The 19173-nt window shown below is 39.7% G+C and overlaps 1 protein-coding gene across 8 annotated transcripts in view; it reads left to right on the plus strand.

Moving 5' to 3' along the window:
• gria3a (glutamate receptor, ionotropic, AMPA 3a) overlaps positions 1-19173 on the plus strand; it is a 73353-nt gene that overhangs the window by 40921 nt on the left and 13259 nt on the right. For 4 of the 8 annotated variants that reach the window (XR_009240059.1, XM_058626797.1, XM_058626799.1 and 1 more), the window contains 10 exons: positions 2739-2792; positions 3394-3555; positions 3886-4053; positions 4571-4675; positions 6475-6582; positions 8420-8626; positions 10219-10592; positions 12293-12491; positions 16589-16836; positions 17616-17730. Coding sequence is in view for 7 of the 8 variants with exons in the window: in XM_058626797.1 (XP_058482780.1) it covers positions 2739-2792; positions 3394-3555; positions 3886-4053; positions 4571-4675; positions 6475-6582; positions 8420-8626; positions 10219-10592; positions 12293-12491; positions 16589-16836; positions 17616-17730 (1740 nt within the window). In the remaining variant the exon portion in view is untranslated. The remainder of the gene's footprint in view (positions 1-2738; positions 2793-3393; positions 3556-3885; positions 4054-4570; positions 4676-6474; positions 6583-8419; positions 8627-10218; positions 10593-12292; positions 12492-16588; positions 16837-17615; positions 17731-19173) is intronic. The other 4 variants (XM_058626800.1, XM_058626801.1, XM_058626798.1 and 1 more) reach the window with 1 other exon arrangement.

A 19173-nucleotide genomic window follows, 5' to 3' on the forward strand; every position in this document is an offset into this window, starting at 1 on the left:
CTGAGTTTTGAACAAGGTACTTACTACCCAGATGAAGAAAAAATACATAAAGCTGATATTTGCATATTTTAAAATAGACATATTTCCCTGTGTTCAGTCTTATTTACGTTTAAAAAATGAACAGCTGTTGTTTCTCAAACAAACAAACACATTTTCTTTTATTTTTTTTTAAATGAACATGTGATTATATGGATTGCATGCATTCGCAGTGCCAGTAATGGCTCTCTCCAGATTCATTGAGACAGGGCTCTGTTTTTATTAGCTCTAAATGAATGCCTACCATTGTTGTGCCAACCTGGCTGTCGATTACAAGAACTTTAATTAACCATTTCTTTAAAATGAACAGGACTTTGGACTTTTGCCAGATGAAATATTAACTGTGGACCCCAGTTTAGTTGACAGTATGATCGACAGTATGACTTTTGCAGTTATTTTTTTTTTCCCTCACCTGTTTGAGAAATTGATTTTGACCAAGAAAAAGATGTGAGACCAGGACACTAAAAGTGGTTTTCTCACTGTGATGGAAGACTCTGACCTCCTCTGCGTTACTGGTGGTTTCATGTACTCACAAACATTCCAGGGAAAGAAGCAATTTGTGTTTTTAATTTGTTTTTATTGCAGTTTGCATTCAATAACATTAACAACCAAGTATGTTTTCCTGTCATCAAAATGTTTGTAATTCACCATATTATTGCGATAACTGTAAAAACGCTTGAAGTATATAGTATATTTTTTAGACTCGACATGAATGGACGGAGCCTTCATTTGGTTTGTAGCTGTAAGCTTTTTTTTTTCTTTAAACCTTCCGAAAACAGAGGAGAGTTGAGCTAATTTCACTAAAAATCATGACTTATGTTACCAAGTGTTAGAAAAATGTAATGTTCCAAAAACATATTAATGAGGATACATGTTTGTTTTCAGTGAACATTTTAGAGTGAACGGAGTCTTAAATAAACCTGAACAATTAAACAAATTATAACAAATCAATTAGCAAATTGCTATGGTTGCAATTACATTTTTCTGTTTTTGATTATTCTCCCTTCTGTGCAAATTAGAAAACACAACTCATCATACCTTTTGGTGTTCCATCATTACATCATCTTAATAATTCAAAATAACAGATTTTTTTGACCCCGTTATCTGCTAATAAATTATTGGCTCCAATATTATTGTGCAAATCACTATTCGAAATCTATTTTTGTGACTTGTTAGATCGTAAATCATACATTGGCAATATCTGTCAGAAAATTGCAACGATATCGTTTCTCCATTTCGTTTAAAATGAGATCATTATAAACCCCGATGTCTTGGATTGACTGGAAACATGCAGCCTTCCACTTTAAGGCACTTAAAATAAACCACAGAAAATGGTAATTCACCACAATTGACCCACCGTGAGTGATTTTACTGCAGTGTTTGACAATGTTATATATATATATCCATTTTCCCATATCAGTATGAAGTCATGTGCTTTCTGCCTTTGCACTGCTGACAGACAGGAGCTGTAGTTCGTCACTCCACGAACTGCAGCTTCATTAAGTGCTTGCTGTGTGGTTGCACTTGGGTCACTGTGGCGCTCTCGCACATGAATGAATAGCAAATGAAAAGCTTTTCACGACAAAAAGCACGGAGGAGCTTCTAGGAATATTTGCTCATGAAAAACAATGGGGGAAAATCAGCGATGTGGAGATGCAAGACGCACAGTGAGTCATTTTGCATTTCATCGGAAGGTTAATTGGCTTTATTGGTGAAATTGCTCAGAGTGTATAAGCCATTCAGAGGTGGAGCCTTGGAAAATAAAAGACGTTTAATCTCTCTGACAAACATGCATGTACAGTACATAAGACACTGAGGCAACAATATAAACAGGGGCTTTCAAAGTGCACAGAATCATTTCACATTCAAAAAGATAAGTAAAACAATGTCTGTCTTTGTATCAGACCTGTTTTTTTTTCCTCATCTATATTCAAATTATTTATGGACTCTTTTCCCTCTTTCTCTCTGGAATTTAACATTTTAAAGGATTCAGTACCTCAGTATGCCGAGTATAAAACTGTGGGCGAGAGTAGAAAGTGAAAAGACAGGGGAGAAAAAAAACAAACAACTCTCCACCCCCACAGTATGTTTTTGAAGCTCTGAACTTGGCAGAAGAGAATCAGAATAGAGGCGAGAAGAAGTGCGGGAGAGAGAGAGAGAGAGAGGGTGAGGGAGAGTGGCTTGGCTGGTGGAGAAATGTAAAAGAAATCAGTGAGTGCAGCTCTCTCTCTCTCTCTCTCTCTCTCTCTTCTCTCTCTCTGCGTCTGCAGGCAGGTGCTGTACAATGATTTTTGGAATTAATTAAGTCTCTTGTGCTACTGACACAAACGTAGCAGAACGAGGGAGACTGTAGAGCAGAGGCAGCTGCAGAGAGAGAGAGAGAAAGCCGGAGCCTTGACCTTATTTTATATGTTGAAGTTAATGGAAAGGAACAAGCACTGTCATCACACGTTCTGCCCTCTCATGTGTGTCACATGCAAAAAAAGAAAACGTAGAGCACACATATCTATGCTCTTTTATGACTGTGCAAATGTAGCTTTAAAAATCTCTCTCTCACTAACTACTGTGTGTGTGTGTGTGTGTGTGTGTGTTATGAAACTGAAGGTCTATGTTATGTTACTGAATCTAAATGTTCCCGGTGTTTTCAGATGTATGCGCTGTATGTGACTCACTGTGTCGACCTCTCCTCCTGCTACTTGTAGGTGGTGACCACGGGAAAAAACAGCAGAGGATACCACTACATCCTTGCCAACTTGGTGAGAGAGCTTAAAAATATACAATTCAACACAGTAAAGAAAAAGAAAAAATTGAACGGCACTGTGATGCAATACAGTACGAAGGCATGTAACTCTCTTAACTGCATCACTGAGCTGACTGTAGTTTTCTCAATAAGTACTTTTGTTAGATTTCCAATTGAGTAAAGTTGACCAATTAAATGTTTTATCTGATTGATTTGCTCAGTTATGACATTTTATGCTGTGTATGTCCTCATGTGAACACACAGATCATAGCAAGTCTATAGCAACTGGTTTGTCAATCGCTATATATTTGCTCATTTAAAGGGCACTTTTTGCTGATGATAAACCCAGAAAAACAAAACAAACACTAGCATGTTAGAGTTAGTGAGGATCCAACTACAAGGTTCATTCAATGACCCTCAGAAATGTAAGCACTTGGCACTGCCACCCTGTGTTCATTTTCTTTCAATATAATGACATTGTCTGGTTTTCATTTCTGATTACTTTGCTATCTGCTTCAAACTATTTTTTATTCTATTGGCCTTTTAAAGCCACTGTTATTTTACTACTCTCTATTAAAAAAGACAATCATTCTACTATTGTTGCATTTTGCTCTCAGGGCTTTTCCAATGTGAGCCTGGATAGAGTCTTTTCTGGTGGAGCCAACATCACAGGCTTCCAGATCATCAACCCAGACAGCACCATCGTCCAGCAGTTCCTCCAGCGCTGGGAGCGCTTGGATGAAAGAGAATTTCCAGAAGCCAAAAATACTCCTCTGAAGGTCCGTGTAGCATAGTGCTGTTTTCTGCATTTCCATTTTAATTTACCATCTTCAAAGACCCCACGATCTCTCCCTCCCCTGCTTCTTCTGGGTTTTAAGGTATAATTCTGCTGAAACCAGAGAAAATATGTCATTCTCAATCATTTCTGAGTTGCTAAAATAACTCTCCACTTACTCATCCTTTCATACTTGGACACTTTTTATGTCAATCATGATGTGAGGCTGTGATTTCCTTACTTTCATCAGTGGCACTGCTCACTGAATAACTCACTGCTAACTGAAATGTCGTCCCTGGCACGTCACTTGGATTTCTTGTGGCCTTTGTTGCAGTACACATCAGCGCTGACCCACGACGCCATCTTCGTGATTGCAGAGGCCTTCCGCTACCTTCGGCGACAGCGAGTGGATGTGTCTCGCAGGGGGAGTGCAGGTGACTGCCTCGCCAACCCTGCTGTGCCCTGGAGCCAAGGCATTGACATAGAGAGAGCCCTGAAAATGGTAAGGATTACATTACATGTCATTTAGCAGACGCTTTTATCCAAAGCGACTTACAATAAGTGCATTTAAACATTTGGGTACAAATAAGAGCTAGAAGTAAGTAAGAGCTTCAAGTAAATCAAACTATGAAGTGCTAGTCATAAGTGCGATATATATATATATATATTTTAGTAAGGACAGAGGGCATGAGCTGTTTTCAAAACTTATCTGGTTTGTGTTTTATCTTATGGTTGAATTTCTTCATCTCACTCTTCACTCTACAAAAATACTACTTTATTTTCATGGAATCTAAGGCTACAACCGTACTGCTCTGTTTTTGTTTAAATATGCATGAATTTTGATTTTAGCTTAACCTGAAGCCTGGCATCAAGTTGATGCTCCATTTCAACCCTCCAGTCCACTCACCTGTGCTTGTCCTTACATATATTATTTAGAACACAATGCTGCGTATTACTGTAAACAAACACTTGCCTGTGTAAGGAACACGTGTCATCATTATGTCCTCGCTGCTTGGCAGGTCCAAGTACAAGGTATGACAGGAAACATCCAGTTTGACACATTTGGCCGACGATCTAATTACACAATCGACGTGTACGAGATGAAGTCGGGAGGCCCCAGGAAGGTAAGTGGGCGTACAACCTTGGACACATGCTGCATGTGTGTCCATTTTTTTGGACACGTGTCGTTTAGCTTGACAGATGTAGCTCTTGTCAAAGTCTGTTCATGTAGACGCTGAACGATTATCTCCACCACCACTAACAAAATACTCCCTTTTATTGGCAAAAATAGGTTTTGAGAGCAAGTCTGTTCTTAAACACATACATTAACCCACGGGTGTCAAACTCAAATGACCTGGGGGCCAATGAGCATCTAGTCTGGTCAAGCGGGGGCCGACATAGAGGAAAAAAAGTGGAAAAAACAACTATAGCCGGTGGGCAATATAAGATATTCATGATGATATTAGACAGAATTGCAGAGTAAAAGTGCTTGTTTTGATATAAAATGATTCACAATAAAAACATATTTATGATGCACAAAAACGGTGAATTAAATCGAAAATTTAGCAAATAATGACGACGATAATTGGGATTAAAACAGCTTAAATATATGTAATTTCATGTTATAAAGCAATGATGACAATTAAATGTCTTATTACTATTATAAAAATATTGCCGGCAAATACATTTCGTCTTATATTCTGTCTCTGTTCCATCACCTCGCACAGTGGCGGACGGGCCGCATGTAATCGATTGGAGGGCCACATGTGGCCCCCGGGCTACCAGTTTGACACATGTGCATTAGTGTTATTTTTGAATGTACATCTTCTTTCAGTAGTACATTTAAATTAGAGGTCTCAAACTAGCGGTTCATTTTGAAATTCTGTGAAATGTTGTCACCGATTTTGTATAGCAAAACCATGATGAATTATTGTGTTATAATTTTAAGACCATATCCCCCCCTACTGACCAGTCTTGATGCTCCGGGGCCCCCAGATCATTTGAATTTGAGACCCCAAAACATAAAATCGATTTTCTCTGTCTCTGTAAAGCAATATAAAAATGTTTCCTAAACTCACTGAGTCATGTTCAAGCTTCTTTTCACACATTTTCAGAAATATTTTCTAACCTGTATAATGTCTTAGAAACAAATCTCTGAATCCATTTCACAGGGACTCCACATTAATGATATAGCTCAATATAATGGTATCTAATTATTCCCTCTACTCGATGGTAATTGGTCTTTGTATAATTAGGCAAACCAAAAGCAAAATCGATGTGTGAACATACATACACAGACACACAATGTTGGCATGTGGTGGTCCACATAGCTCAGCTCACAGGTCAACACACATCACAGCGGAACCTTATATCCAGATTACAGTGCGAGAAAATCTGCAGTGACAACTGAGTGAGTACTGTGTGTTTTCCTGGCTGAATTCATCCGTGTGTGACAGAAATAAACATAATGCAGCTCCTGGAATCATCTCAGGTTCTGCAGACACAGGCCAGCAATTGTTTTTTTTGTCTTAGATTATACTTTATTTTTCTCTATGTGTTTTATAAATAGAGCACAACCTCCTGCATACACAAGATAAGGCACGTTTTTTTAGAATTATAGGTATTTTTATTCAATTTATCAGTGTTCTAGTGCATTGGTGCTGCTCTCCTCTTATATAAGAGAGAACATTTGCTGAGCCAGGAATAGATTACTCCTACTCTGCTGAGTGTGGCTCAGGTGAAGTGAGAAACACCACTACAAGCTTCTTTTTTGGGAGAGAAAATGTATGTTGGGCAAAAGCGGCACAAAAAAAATATTGTTATACACATAGAACCAACCAATTCACACCTACTTGGAGGCTGTACTGTGAAAAATCACCCTCTGCTTCTTGCAATAACTGTGAACCTTTTGTGTCATTTTCAGATCGGCTACTGGAATGAATACGAAAAATTTGTATATATAATGGATCAACAGGTCACCAACGAGTCCTCTTCTGTGGAAAACCGAACAATTGTGGTCACTACTATTATGGTACACACTTGAGCAGGTTTTAAATGTTTCACTTTAAGATTTCTGCCACTCGAGGTCAAGGTGTCCATTGTTGCAATCTGTCCTAGGAGGGTAGAATTATTTTGTTTTCTGTTGCTTTCCATCCACTCACTACATGTTGAAACAGTCGATTCACAAAGAGTGTTTCAACTGTATCCGTGTGGGTGCCAAAGCATTTTGGTTTTTTTATATTAGAGTGGGCTGTCGTAGTAGTGACGTCACAATAACGGCTTTGGTAACGATAAATGTTGCGATAGACACCATCATATTCACATTCAGTGCATACGTAAGTAAAACATGTTTCCCCCTCATTAAGTAAACTGTCGGTGACACTGTGGACAGATGGTCCGATCGGTTGTGCCTCAGTGATTGGACACATGAAATGACCTGCACAAAAGGACATAAACAACCAAAGGTGGAAACCTATGGCTGTTTATTTCTTTGTGTTCAAATTGACTTCACGTTAGGGAAAAGCCTGGCACTGAGTCATGTTATGAGATTTCTTTAAGTTAGTGCAGGCTCAGGGTGAGAGACAGTGCGAAGTTAGATAAGTGACAGCCGGCAGTTAGTCATCATCAGCCATTTTTAAATGTACGATAAGGTGCGCCTTATCTTACATTTAAAATCATGGCTTTTTGTTCTTTCTGACTTTGTCTATGATGTTTTCATCCTAGGCAAATTCAGAATGTAATAGCCATACATTCTCATTTTAGTGTTCAAATGCTCATTATCTTCATGGCCAGACTAGAAATTCAACAGCAGTCAGAGTGAGGGAAGAGAAATTAGGAGAGATGTGTCACCACATTATTTTTGTCACTGCCATGCCTTTGCTTTGATTTAAGACGACTCTTATTTTAGTTTAGTATTATAGTCATCCCATAACTTCATTTTGATTTTTTTGTGCGTTTCATAACTTTAAATATTCACCGTTCATGTTCAATGAAAGACCACGCTATTATTATAGTATGTGAATCTTTCATTGTTTTTTTTAATCCTTTATAACATTTTACATAACTTCACAATGGAAACGAAGGTGAAGGACAAGAAAAAGAGAAAAAATAAATAAACTAAATGTTGTAAAGGCATCATGTAGCACTGAGGATGACCTCTGAAACATGTACTGCACATGCTGTGTGACAAACTGAAACGCCAAGATGACAAGACGAGTTTTTAAAGAAAATGACAAACATGTTTTAAAGGTTGGAGGAAATACAGCGATGCAGTAAAATGAAAGAACTAAGTAAAGTCTGGCCAGTGCTTTTCTGATGTGGTTTACACATTTTGTACACTTAATAGTTGTTAGATTCATGAGTAAATCTCCACGTTCCTGGTGTCTTTAATTTCTCTGCTGTCACTGACGTTTACTTTATGAACTGGAAAAGTGCTCCATTCGACTTGTCCTCCACTTGTGCGATGCTGATGCAAAGCACATGTAACCCCCCCCTGCACGCCCCAACCCCCCCTGTCTGTTGCCCATTTTCACAGATTTAGATTTTTGATGGGGATAGCATGAGGGAGCCTTGATGTCCTGCTTAGCCTCCTTTTTATATGTTTTACATGCTTAATTTCTCCCGCTGGCCCAGGTGGCCTCTTTAACTCCAGCAGTGACCCGCTTTCTAAGTCTGTCAAGTACCACAATAACTTGCCTGTAACTGACGCTGTGTGGATGCATTTAACCTCTGCTTTGTTTGTCCTTTTTCTATGTTCCCTTCTGTCATCCCCCCGCATGTGTGAATGCTACAGTACCAGTCAAGGCCCCCACATGATGTTGTGTTTGTGCATTCTGTACCATGAACTCAAAATTCTGTTTAATTAACAGGAAGCCCCGTACGTGATGTACAAGAAAAACTATATGCAGATGGATGGGAATGACAGATATGAAGGCTACTGTGTCGATTTAGCTTCTGAAATTGCGAAACATGTGGGGATAAAATATAAGCTGTCAATAGTGCCGGATGGGAAGTACGGCGCCCGAGATCCAGAGACCAAGACGTGGAACGGGATGGTGGGTGAACTGGTTTATGGGGTAAGTGTCAGTCTGTCTGAGATGCCTTTAAGGGAGTGTGGGGTTTTGTTTTTGTTTTGTTTTTTTAAATCAAGCTTTCACCTGCTTCTTAACCCTCAGGTTTGCTCACATACTGGTTTAAAAAAAAAAAAAAAAAAACTGTCTCAGTACAATGTCAGAAACAAATCAAACACATATTGTGTGGTGTTCATGTTTAAAATGAACGTTAACATGTCAAATATATGCTATAAAATAGGTAATCCACTTAAATCGGTGATTGTGAAAGCTGTTGTCATTGATCGCTCAGAGATCAGAGCAGAAATGTTAACATTTGGTTATAGTGTATTTAAAAGAGTTTCTGAACTTTTCTGTTACATCATCCGTCTCGTGGCTCCCTCACACTTGAACTGGCTTTAACCAGATGACGCTGCATCATTTATGAGACGAATGTTAAAATTCCTCACACGGCACACAGTGGAGTCCTGACAATCCTTCATTCAAACAGTGCTACAGTGCTGATTTCTGAGTCCAATATCTGCAGTTATGCCTGCACCAGTATTAATCGCTTAGATAAACAGAAATGACCTTCTGTAGTAAGTGAAATGGCCATGACGAGCCCTTAGCTGTGTTTTTGCATCAACAGTGAATTGCCATTGATTAGCCTGTCAAATGTTAATGAACTCATACCAGAGTAAATAATGGGCAGCTGCATTCGACTGCAATCCCTCCTAATTCAATATATGAAGCCCCTCGGTCAACTTTTTTTTGTTTTGTTGTTTTGTTATGTTTTTAGTCAGAGTGTGGCCCAGTTATAATAGCACTCCTCCCCTCAAAGAATCTCACTGTAAGCGTTTGTCACCGCACTGAGATGCTAATTAATGAGCCTGTCAGGCGTTGCAGAGGATCTGATGGAGGTGAATTTAACAGGCTGATTCACATTTCATGGACTCCTTACACAATCCCCTCCTCCTCAGTCTTCCAACCCTCTGCTTGATTCATGGAGGAGATTTGGATGGAGACAAAGACATTAACCAACTCCAAAGCTGAGTGACTCACTTTCAAATGGCAGCAGCTTCTCCTCTTTATTCCCTGAATCCACTTTGAAACTAAATTCATGTGATCGTAGGGCAGTGTGAATTTAAAACGAGCATAGTTTTTCCTGTATTTAATCAACATTTTTAAGGTCCAGTGTGTAATAATTAGTGACATCGAATGGTAAGACTGCAGAATGCAGCAAACGGAGGACTCCACCACTCAGCCCTCCTTTTACCAAGTGCATCAGGGAGCTAAGGTGGCCTTCACTTTTACAACTTTGCCCACACTCCCACTCTGCACTGTTTACTCCTTCTTCTCCACTGGTTTACCAATTGGGGTTTATGTGGGCAGAGCTGTGCATTTAAATTTTTATAGTGAGCTTCTGCTTCCTCATCCCTTCAGATTGCTTTAAAAAAATAAGTTGGCACCAAATGGCAGCCTATTTTCAAAGCAAAGGCACACTTACATAAACATACGTATATTCAATATTTGCCACACTGGACCTTTAATACATTGGTGGATATGTGTGATTTCATCTGTTGGACTAACATACAGTGTGCGTGTTCTCATTTTCACAGAGAGCTGATATAGCTGTGGCTCCTCTAACAATAACGCTGGTGCGAGAGGAAGTGATAGACTTCTCTAAGCCCTTCATGAGCTTGGGCATCTCCATTATGATTAAGAAGCCTCAAAAGTCCAAGCCCGGGGTGTTTTCTTTCCTGGACCCACTGGCCTATGAGATTTGGATGTGTATAGTTTTTGCCTATATTGGCGTGAGTGTGGTGCTCTTCCTGGTGAGCCGTTTCAGCCCGTATGAGTGGCATCTGGACGAGAACGATGAGGCCAAAGACCCTCAGAGCCCCCCAGACCCTCCAAACGACTTTGGGATTTTTAATAGCCTGTGGTTCTCCCTGGGTGCCTTCATGCAGCAAGGATGCGATATCTCGCCAAGGTTGGTTGTTGTGTTCATTCTTCACCAACTCCCAGTTGTCCTCGTCATCTCTCTGCATTTTATAGTCCCAAATGTACATTTCCATCCTACCATGGTGCATATGGGTTATTTTGAGCATTGGTTATATTGCTCTCCACCTACACTCATGCCTCGCTTCAATGCACTTTCCTTCCATAAAAAAAAACGCCTCATGCTACTGTACATCTTTGGTTCATTCTTTGAAGCTGCATGCTGGCAGTGATGCAGTCCATCACCAAAATAACTTATATCCACCATGCTGAGGGCTGTAAAATGCACTGGGGTCATTACATTTCATTCAAAGTAGCTGCTTGAATCCCTCATGCCTCTTGGAGGGCTACCGTGTTTTTGCTGCATGTCCCATTTTACGCTCATCAATTTGGTGCATATAATGTATTTTGTGTGGGGGAAAAAAAAAAGAACATCAGCAGGGTCATGAGTACATCCACTCATCCACTTATTCATCTTTCCATCTCATTCATCTGTCCGTTCTGATGGAAATTGTAAGAGAAAATGCATGACAAATTACATTCTATGATTAAATTGATGTGAAGTTGTAATTGTGATTTTTTTTTTCTTTAATGTGTTTCAGTGAAACAAGTTAACTACAAAACAAAAAACCCACTTTAAACATTTAAAGTCCCAAGTGTGAGGAGGAATAGAGAGAGATTATCGCGGCGTCTGACAGTTATAGATTTCGATGTTGAAGGATAAATACTGTATAAACTTTTGTCCTCGGGTGTATCGTAGTGCTTAACTTGCGTGAACTGAAAGAAGCTCGGAGGAAGCGACTTAGTGAGAGCACAAAGTTGAAGTGTGTCTCCAGTGAATCAATCGAGCAGCAAATGAGGAGCTCACTGCTGATACTACACTCTTTGCTCAAGAGCACGATAAAGCCTAACATAGACCAGCTGTTTGCAGGTTGGTAGGATTACAAGAGGTTACATGTTCCGTAATCTAGAGTATTCATTCCCATAAACGGGTTGTGGGTAACTTGGCTCAATTTTTTTTTCTATCCTTTTAATGAAATTTAGGTCAAATAATTTTCATTTGATAGGAATTGAAAATAAAATAGTTACATAACCACGATTAAACTTTTATATGTATATCAGGAGCCGGTTTTGTTTTGAGAGTTTTGTTCTATATAGCCACAGCTGCCCCTAATTCTTCTCCTTTGGATACTGACCTAAAAGTTTCAAATGCTTAAACCCCCCCCCCCTGTCTTTATGAAGGATTTACAAAGAACAGGATGGGAGCATGTGTGACAGGGAGCTTTGGCTCATCACGCTGTTTTGTGGTACTCCAGAATGGCCTAAATTTGTGGTGCACAGTGTCACATTTCACGTTCAGTAACCAGATCAAAGAATAACAAATGCATCCACTCAACATCAGACTCATAAACTGACGACCTGGCACGAGGAAGTGCTTACAGTTACTTGGCAACATTAAGGAAAAGTTCATGGCCTGGCTTAATTCACTGAAGACAAGAAATGCACACAGTGTAACTGTACAGCATAGTATGGTATATGACTGTGGAATTAACCCAAGCAATCTTGGCTCGATTCTGGAGCAACAGAGGTCTGGCAAAGTGTCAAGCACTGGAGAGAAGTAGGAAGAGCACATCCTCCTACAGATTTCAGCACACTGCTCTCACGTCTGTCTGCTTTACTTCCTCCTCTCAGGTCTCTTTCAGGGCGTATCGTGGGAGGAGTGTGGTGGTTCTTCACCCTCATCATCATCTCGTCCTACACGGCCAACCTGGCTGCCTTCCTCACTGTGGAGAGGATGGTCTCTCCAATCGAGAGCGCTGAAGACTTGGCCAAGCAGACGGAGATTGCCTACGGGACATTAGACTCAGGCTCCACTAAAGAGTTCTTTAGGGTGAGTGTCTCATGTGGCCGACGTCTGTGCTGTCTTTGCTGCTGTAACCGAATGCTGAAAAAGTGTCCTGCCAGGTCATTATTCACAGGAACAATCAATAATATGATGTCTATAATTACATTGTGCTCTGATACAGCATTTACATTACAACAAACACAGTAATAATATGATAGTTAATTAGTTATTCAGTGCATAACTCAGTGGAACAGAACTTCCAGGTGCAGTGTGTAAGAATGAGTGACATCCAAAGCTCTGTTCATTCCTACCTTTCCTTTACTACGGTGGCCTTTACATGCCAGAAAGGATATTGTTCTTCTTTATTTGCAGAGTATGTTGTTCTCCATAAAATAATTAAGACCCTTGCCTGAAGTACATAAAAAAAAGCCTATTCTCAAGCTACACATCCCACACAGTTTTTATTTTTTATTTTTAAGCAATTATTATACACTTATACAAATATACTGATGGGTATTATATAAAATATCCGCCAGTAAACCCTCCTAAATGTTACACACTGGACCATTAACTGTTACTGAGGCAGTAAGCAAATAAAAGAAAATTGCATTTGTTTTGTTAAGTCATTTTAAACGTGTCATCCCATTTCTACTTTCATAACCACACACTTAATTGTGATTTCCACTGTTATTAGTGGTTGCAAATTCCACTATGGTTTCAACATTAACTTTCTTGAAGTCTACCAAAATTGAAACGCTTTTCCAGCTCTGCATTTTTTGACAACAAGGAATAACGCACTCAATCTTGGTCTCAATAAACCAAACTGCTCAGCCTCGGGGGAACCTGCGCTTATATGTACTCGAGATTAATTTCTACCTTCACTACAGTAAAGTGCTCCCGAAGCAAAGTTGCATATATCGTAATTTAAAAAAAAACAACTTTATTTTTAATAAAACTTATAATTCAACATCAGGTAGTTCAGGCCTTTTAGTGGGGAATGTAGAAGATTGTGTATTCTGTATGTATAGGTCTTTTACATTTCTAGTAGATTATCTTTTTTTTCTGCAATCCATTACAGGCTTGCTACTGTCACTTTTGAGCGTAGAGCAAATCAAAATATAATCAAATTTAAACATGCATAGCTTTCAGGCGAAAAGCCAAAACACATTTTAGTGCAATTTCATTCTTGTTTAGCAGTGGAGGGGAGTGCTTTTGCAGATGTGTGTGAAAACGGATTCCGTGTTTAAAGTATTGAGTCAAGAGGTTCAGTGTCTGGTTTCCATGTGGATAGTGTGGCAGGTCTATTATGGCACAGACTTGGGCATCTTACAACTGAGAATAAATCAATTATAGAATGATAGAAGACATGACATGCAAAAACATATGTAAACAAAGTATTAAAATATGATATTAAAGAGATATAAACAAGGACAATGTATAAAATATTAGAATAAAATATAATAAATATTAGACATTGTACAGCTTCGCCTGCTGTCAGGTCTGACAACATTAGTGCCAGCCTTCAATCTGCTCCTGACAACCATACATCTTCATGCAACGCAGTCAAAGAATCGCTGTCTTCACACATGTCCCAGCCTGTCATCAGCTATTACTGTCATGTTTACACAAACACGCAGACGAACTGAAGCTGGGCATATGTGACGACCGAGCTCAAGCCCACACTTTATTACAGCTCGAGTGAATTATTGATGTTGCCGCACCTGACAGTCTGTCAGTTCAGCCCTGTGTTTTCTTTTACTGGTGTGGGATTCACTCACGCAGTGGCGTTTACAGACATTTGGAAGGACAGGGGCGAGAATTAAAAGGGCACCTACTGTGCACAGGTGGAGCAGGTGCCACTAGTCTATAATCATTGACAGACGTCCTTGACAGCACTGAATATCATTTCCTCTAAGGACACTCTTTGGGATACTGTCATGTAGGGACAGTAGGGAACTTCTTAATGGCACCCATTTTTTTTATTTATATATTTTTTTACGTTTTTGTACATCAGGGCACAAGCCACTGCTTGTGAACACTCAATCTCGATAAAAGTGGCTACATGGGCATCATTTATTTATTTTACAAGCTACAAATAACCAGGTAAAAGTATAGAGCTGCACCCAGTTATCAAACAATTGAACATACAGTATGAATACCACTGAGTGTATATTAAAATGGGCATAGTCTTCCGTTTGACTGAGATTCGCTGTTTGACTGAATTCACAGTTGATACCTGTTAGTCGTACTAGTGTCCACTCACATGTGCCGTGGTGTGTCATCTACTGTATTTCCCTCTAAATGGTAACATCATTTAAAAAAAAACTGACATCATGCTCTATTGAAGATGACCTGACACTAGAGACTGAGTCCATTAACTCCTCGTGAAAATGTTCACTGATGTTATAAATCAAGTGAGAAGTGGAAGCTGGTTTTCCCACAGACTTCTATTAAAACAGAGTTGTTTTTGTACGGCTATCTCTAGTCCTCTATGATAATACACGTTATATTTACTGAGCACGTTAACAGTGGCTCGGTTCAGTTCATGTTAGTCGGGACCGTGTGACAGTGAACCAGCATGCTCCCTGAAAGTGAGGGAGGTGAAAGGAACACACGCAGCCATCTTTAATGTGATTATTTACACGTGTGATTCTCCTACTGTGACCTGTCACGGCTGAAGGGCCCAAACACAGGTGCATCTCAATCAATTATTATTATCATTCTGTGCAAACCTGGGGTGAAGTGTTACAAGCCTTCATTTGTTTTAGTTTTAACCCAAATTTCGGTAATTGAATTACCAAAATAAATGAACTTTTCCATAATATTCCAAATTATTGAGCTGCACCTATGTAGTCTATGTTGGAAATGAGTGCTCGAATCAATCAATAAAAAATCAGAAAAAGTTTTAGAATAAAAAAAAAAGTTGCTCCAAAGTTTGGAGGGCCTGATGTTGGAGGCTTGTTTTCTTCCTGTCAGATTATGATGCTGACTGGCATGTCCTGAAGAGAAGCCCCTGAATACATTTGGGGAAAAAGAAATGTTTCAATCCAAAGATGTTTCTCCACTTTAAGCTCATAAGAAAAAGCTCACATTAGCCCCATGTAATGCAGATGCTTGATCCCCCCCTCTCCCCCTTCTATCGCAGACAGCTGTGTACTCCTGCTCCCTGGTGACGGGTGATCAGACTGTTGCTGGCCATTTTTAGTAACGTAGTGTGTCAGAGCAGGACTGTGCTGTTCATGTCTGTAGCTGCTCCAGCTGGCAGCTGAACGAGCCACCGAGGTGAAGCTGTCAGTCCTGGAGAGAGCAGGTCATACGGCACCACAAAAATCAACTGTGAACACAGTCAAATAACAATAATACAAACTATCTCAGCTGCTATTTGGCTTTATATCATGAGCAAAGTGTCAGTGCCTGATGATCAAATGTGATTTCCTTTTCTTTTTCTTTTTCTTTCAATACCAGTCGTTCTTGTTTGAGCAGAGAAGATGCTCTAAAGTGCGATTAGACTGATAAATCTGTTTATATGCAGATGTTATATTGGTTTTAAGGGATAACATGTTCCTTTAGTAGTTATTAACCTCTCTTGGTCCCATGATAAATACAAAGATATGTTTTAACTAGCTGCCAATTGATTAAAACATAATTTGCTGGGATTAAATGTAATTTTTTTTCCCATCCATTCAAAAATTACTATGATTAACGTAGAATTAGCACAAATATACTCAGATTTTAAATAGTGTTAAAGATTTAAATGTAGATAGAGGTGTGATACCTTTGTTTATATACACTTAGAAAAACAGAACACATGCCAAAGTAAAGAGCATAGTTAAACTATATAGACCCTTTATTTAAAGAAACTTTAGGAAAACCTTGTTATTTCATTTTCTTTCTCAGGGTTAATAGTAGAAACTTTATCCTCTCGCGGGGTGTGTACAGGTCTTTAATCTCTTTACCCTCCTCTCTTATGTCTCCCGTTTTATGAAAAGATAATGGAGCAGTTTGTATGAATTATTATGAGATGCAAAGTTGGAATTAAGTGTTGTTAAAAATGTCTAACTACTGTCTATATTTTTATTTGTTTTTTTTGAAGAACATGACTTCACTTTTTCTGTCTCTTCTCTCTTTGTCCTCAAATGCAGCGCTCCAAAATAGCCGTTTATGAGAAAATGTGGTCATACATGAAATCGGCAGAACCCTCAGTGTTTGCCAAGACAACACCGGACGGAGTTGCCCGGGTACGAAAGTCGAAGGGCAAGTTCGCCTTTCTACTTGAGTCCACTATGAACGAGTACATAGAGCAGCGGAAGCCATGCGACACCATGAAAGTGGGCGGTAACCTCGACTCTAAGGGCTACGGCGTGGCCACACCCAAAGGCTCTGCATTAAGGTGGGTGGGATAATATAACAATATCCTCCATGTTGTTATAGTATTCCACCTACCCTGATGTCTCCTTTTGTCATTCTCTTCTTCCTCACCCCTTAATTCTTCTTTTGTTTTCCCTCTAACGCTTTAATGAGTGAACAGTATTATTTGAGTTATTTGAATTGAACCAACATGTTCAGCCATTTTCTGTTCTGTCCAGTGTATCTGGTTTGTGTCTTTGCTTCTGTCTTCTTTCTCTTGAGGTATTTTCTTTGTAGAAGAGTCACCATTTGAATGTTGATGTGCACCATCACCTTCTTCCCAATCCCGCTTATTTTTGCTCTTTCCCCTTCTCCACCTGTTCTCCCTCTCTCCTGGTTTCTGTGATGCCCCTTTCTTCTTTCTTTTTGTTTTTGCATCGCTTCTAGTTCAACACTGAAATATTCATTTTTGATGACGTTGCTAGTTAAAATGATGCTCTGTCAGTTGTGATGAATGTTAAGCTGCATGCTGGATGTGCCGATTTCTAATTCAACGATGACAGAATATCCCCATCCCGCACACTTCAAGTTACAAGCAATGTGACCCTCCATGCCACCTCTCTAATATTTAACGTTTTCTTTGCTGTAAAAAGTTCTTCTCACCCTCCCACACCAGTGAAATTCTTTACCAATTTGTCCCTCCCGTGCTCCCCTTTATGAACCATTGATATTTATCACTATTCTTCACTATTATTATTATTCTATATTAGATTTCTCACGGACCTGTTCATTTTCTTACAAGTTATGTTTTATCGTTTCAAGAAATGCTGTTAACCTGGCAGTGTTAAAACTGAATGAGCAAGGCCTCTTGGACAAATTGAAAAACAAATGGTGGTACGACAAGGGAGAGTGCGGCAGCGGGGGAGGTGACTCTAAGGTCAGCCTCAATGTCACCAAAGTCGGGTATCCTAGAACAGAGTAATCGGCAAGGCTGTCGTCACTGACGCTACATTTTGGACCCAAATTCTTAACGGTTTTCCTGTATTGTAATGGTGCAAATGTGATCAAATGGGAACCCTTCACTTGGCTAATGGAGCAGAGGTAATTGCAGGATTAATAGAAGGTTGATATTGTGTTTGTGACAGACAGAGTAGTTGTTTGTGTTTTTTGGCTTGTGGCTATGAAAGACGGAAACAAGCTTCCCCCCTCTGTTTTTTATACCTACAGGCCAACATGAAAGCTTTGTATTTGACATGATCAATATTCCAAAGTTGAAAGATGAATGCACTCTCCAATCAGCCATCTGGGAGTTATAGGCACGGGAAACAGCGTTGTCTTGAGGGGACTAAGCATCAACAGGCAAACGTGAGAATTCTAATGACAGAGTGAAAACTAACGGTCCAAACTTTTTTTTGTCCAACATCCTCTCACTGATAATCCAGCGTAATACTGACAGGAATCTTTGGTTGGTCTTGATCCAAAGGCCAGTCAAAGGCTTTCCATGGCAACCCCGACCTGGTTAACCCTGCAGTTAGTGATGTGCAAGATGTTCGACCAGGGGCTCCATTTGTACAAACAGATTTGATTTGAAAACGTCACGTTAAAACAAAGAAGAGGAAGTACATACTCATGTGCACATGCTTTATAGCATTTAATATCCTTACTTTTACAAGTTTGTGGCTGCGCACATCAGGCTCAGCTCTGCAGAATAGCTGGGACCTCTCATGTCCTGTAAGGGTGCTATATGTAAGAAATGTGTGATATTAAGGCATAAAATGACCATGGTATGTCATCGGAGATTAAGAAAACATGTAGAGTCGCCCACTATGGGTGACCAACATGACCAAACCTCAAAAGCCTCACTACCTGTCTCAAAAACGTCTTCACGTAAGAAGAAACGAACAGTGGAGATGCGTAAAAATATAGCTGGCTCAACGTGAAGATCAAATTGACAGCAATCGATATTTAACATATACAATGTTTTTACAGTCGTTGTTGTACCTTGTTGTCTTTTCTCAACATGTGACAATTCTCTGCTGCTGCTCTAAATCTTACTTGAATTTAAAAACGTGGGAGACCACAGACACGACGTTTTGTTGGTACTGCAACAAAAAATACTCATGCGGCCCAAAAAGCAATTTTTCCATTGACCACAATAATAAAAGAGACGCCTGTAAAACCCACAGGAAAACCTCGAGACATGGACATAGGCATGTTTAATTCATGGAGTGGATTTGTAAAACCTTCCTAAAGGCCATAAAAAGTCCAAAAAAAATGTATATTTCCCAGAGTGGCGTCATACCTGTGTACGAGCACAGCAAAGCGCGGTCATGCGGCGTCTCGGGAACAGCGCTACTGTCAGGGAACCGTACCATATGAA

This window comes from Solea solea, chromosome 4 (assembly GCF_958295425.1).
Source record: "Solea solea chromosome 4, fSolSol10.1, whole genome shotgun sequence".
In the NCBI taxonomy this organism is placed as follows: domain Eukaryota; kingdom Metazoa; phylum Chordata; class Actinopteri; order Pleuronectiformes; family Soleidae; genus Solea; species Solea solea.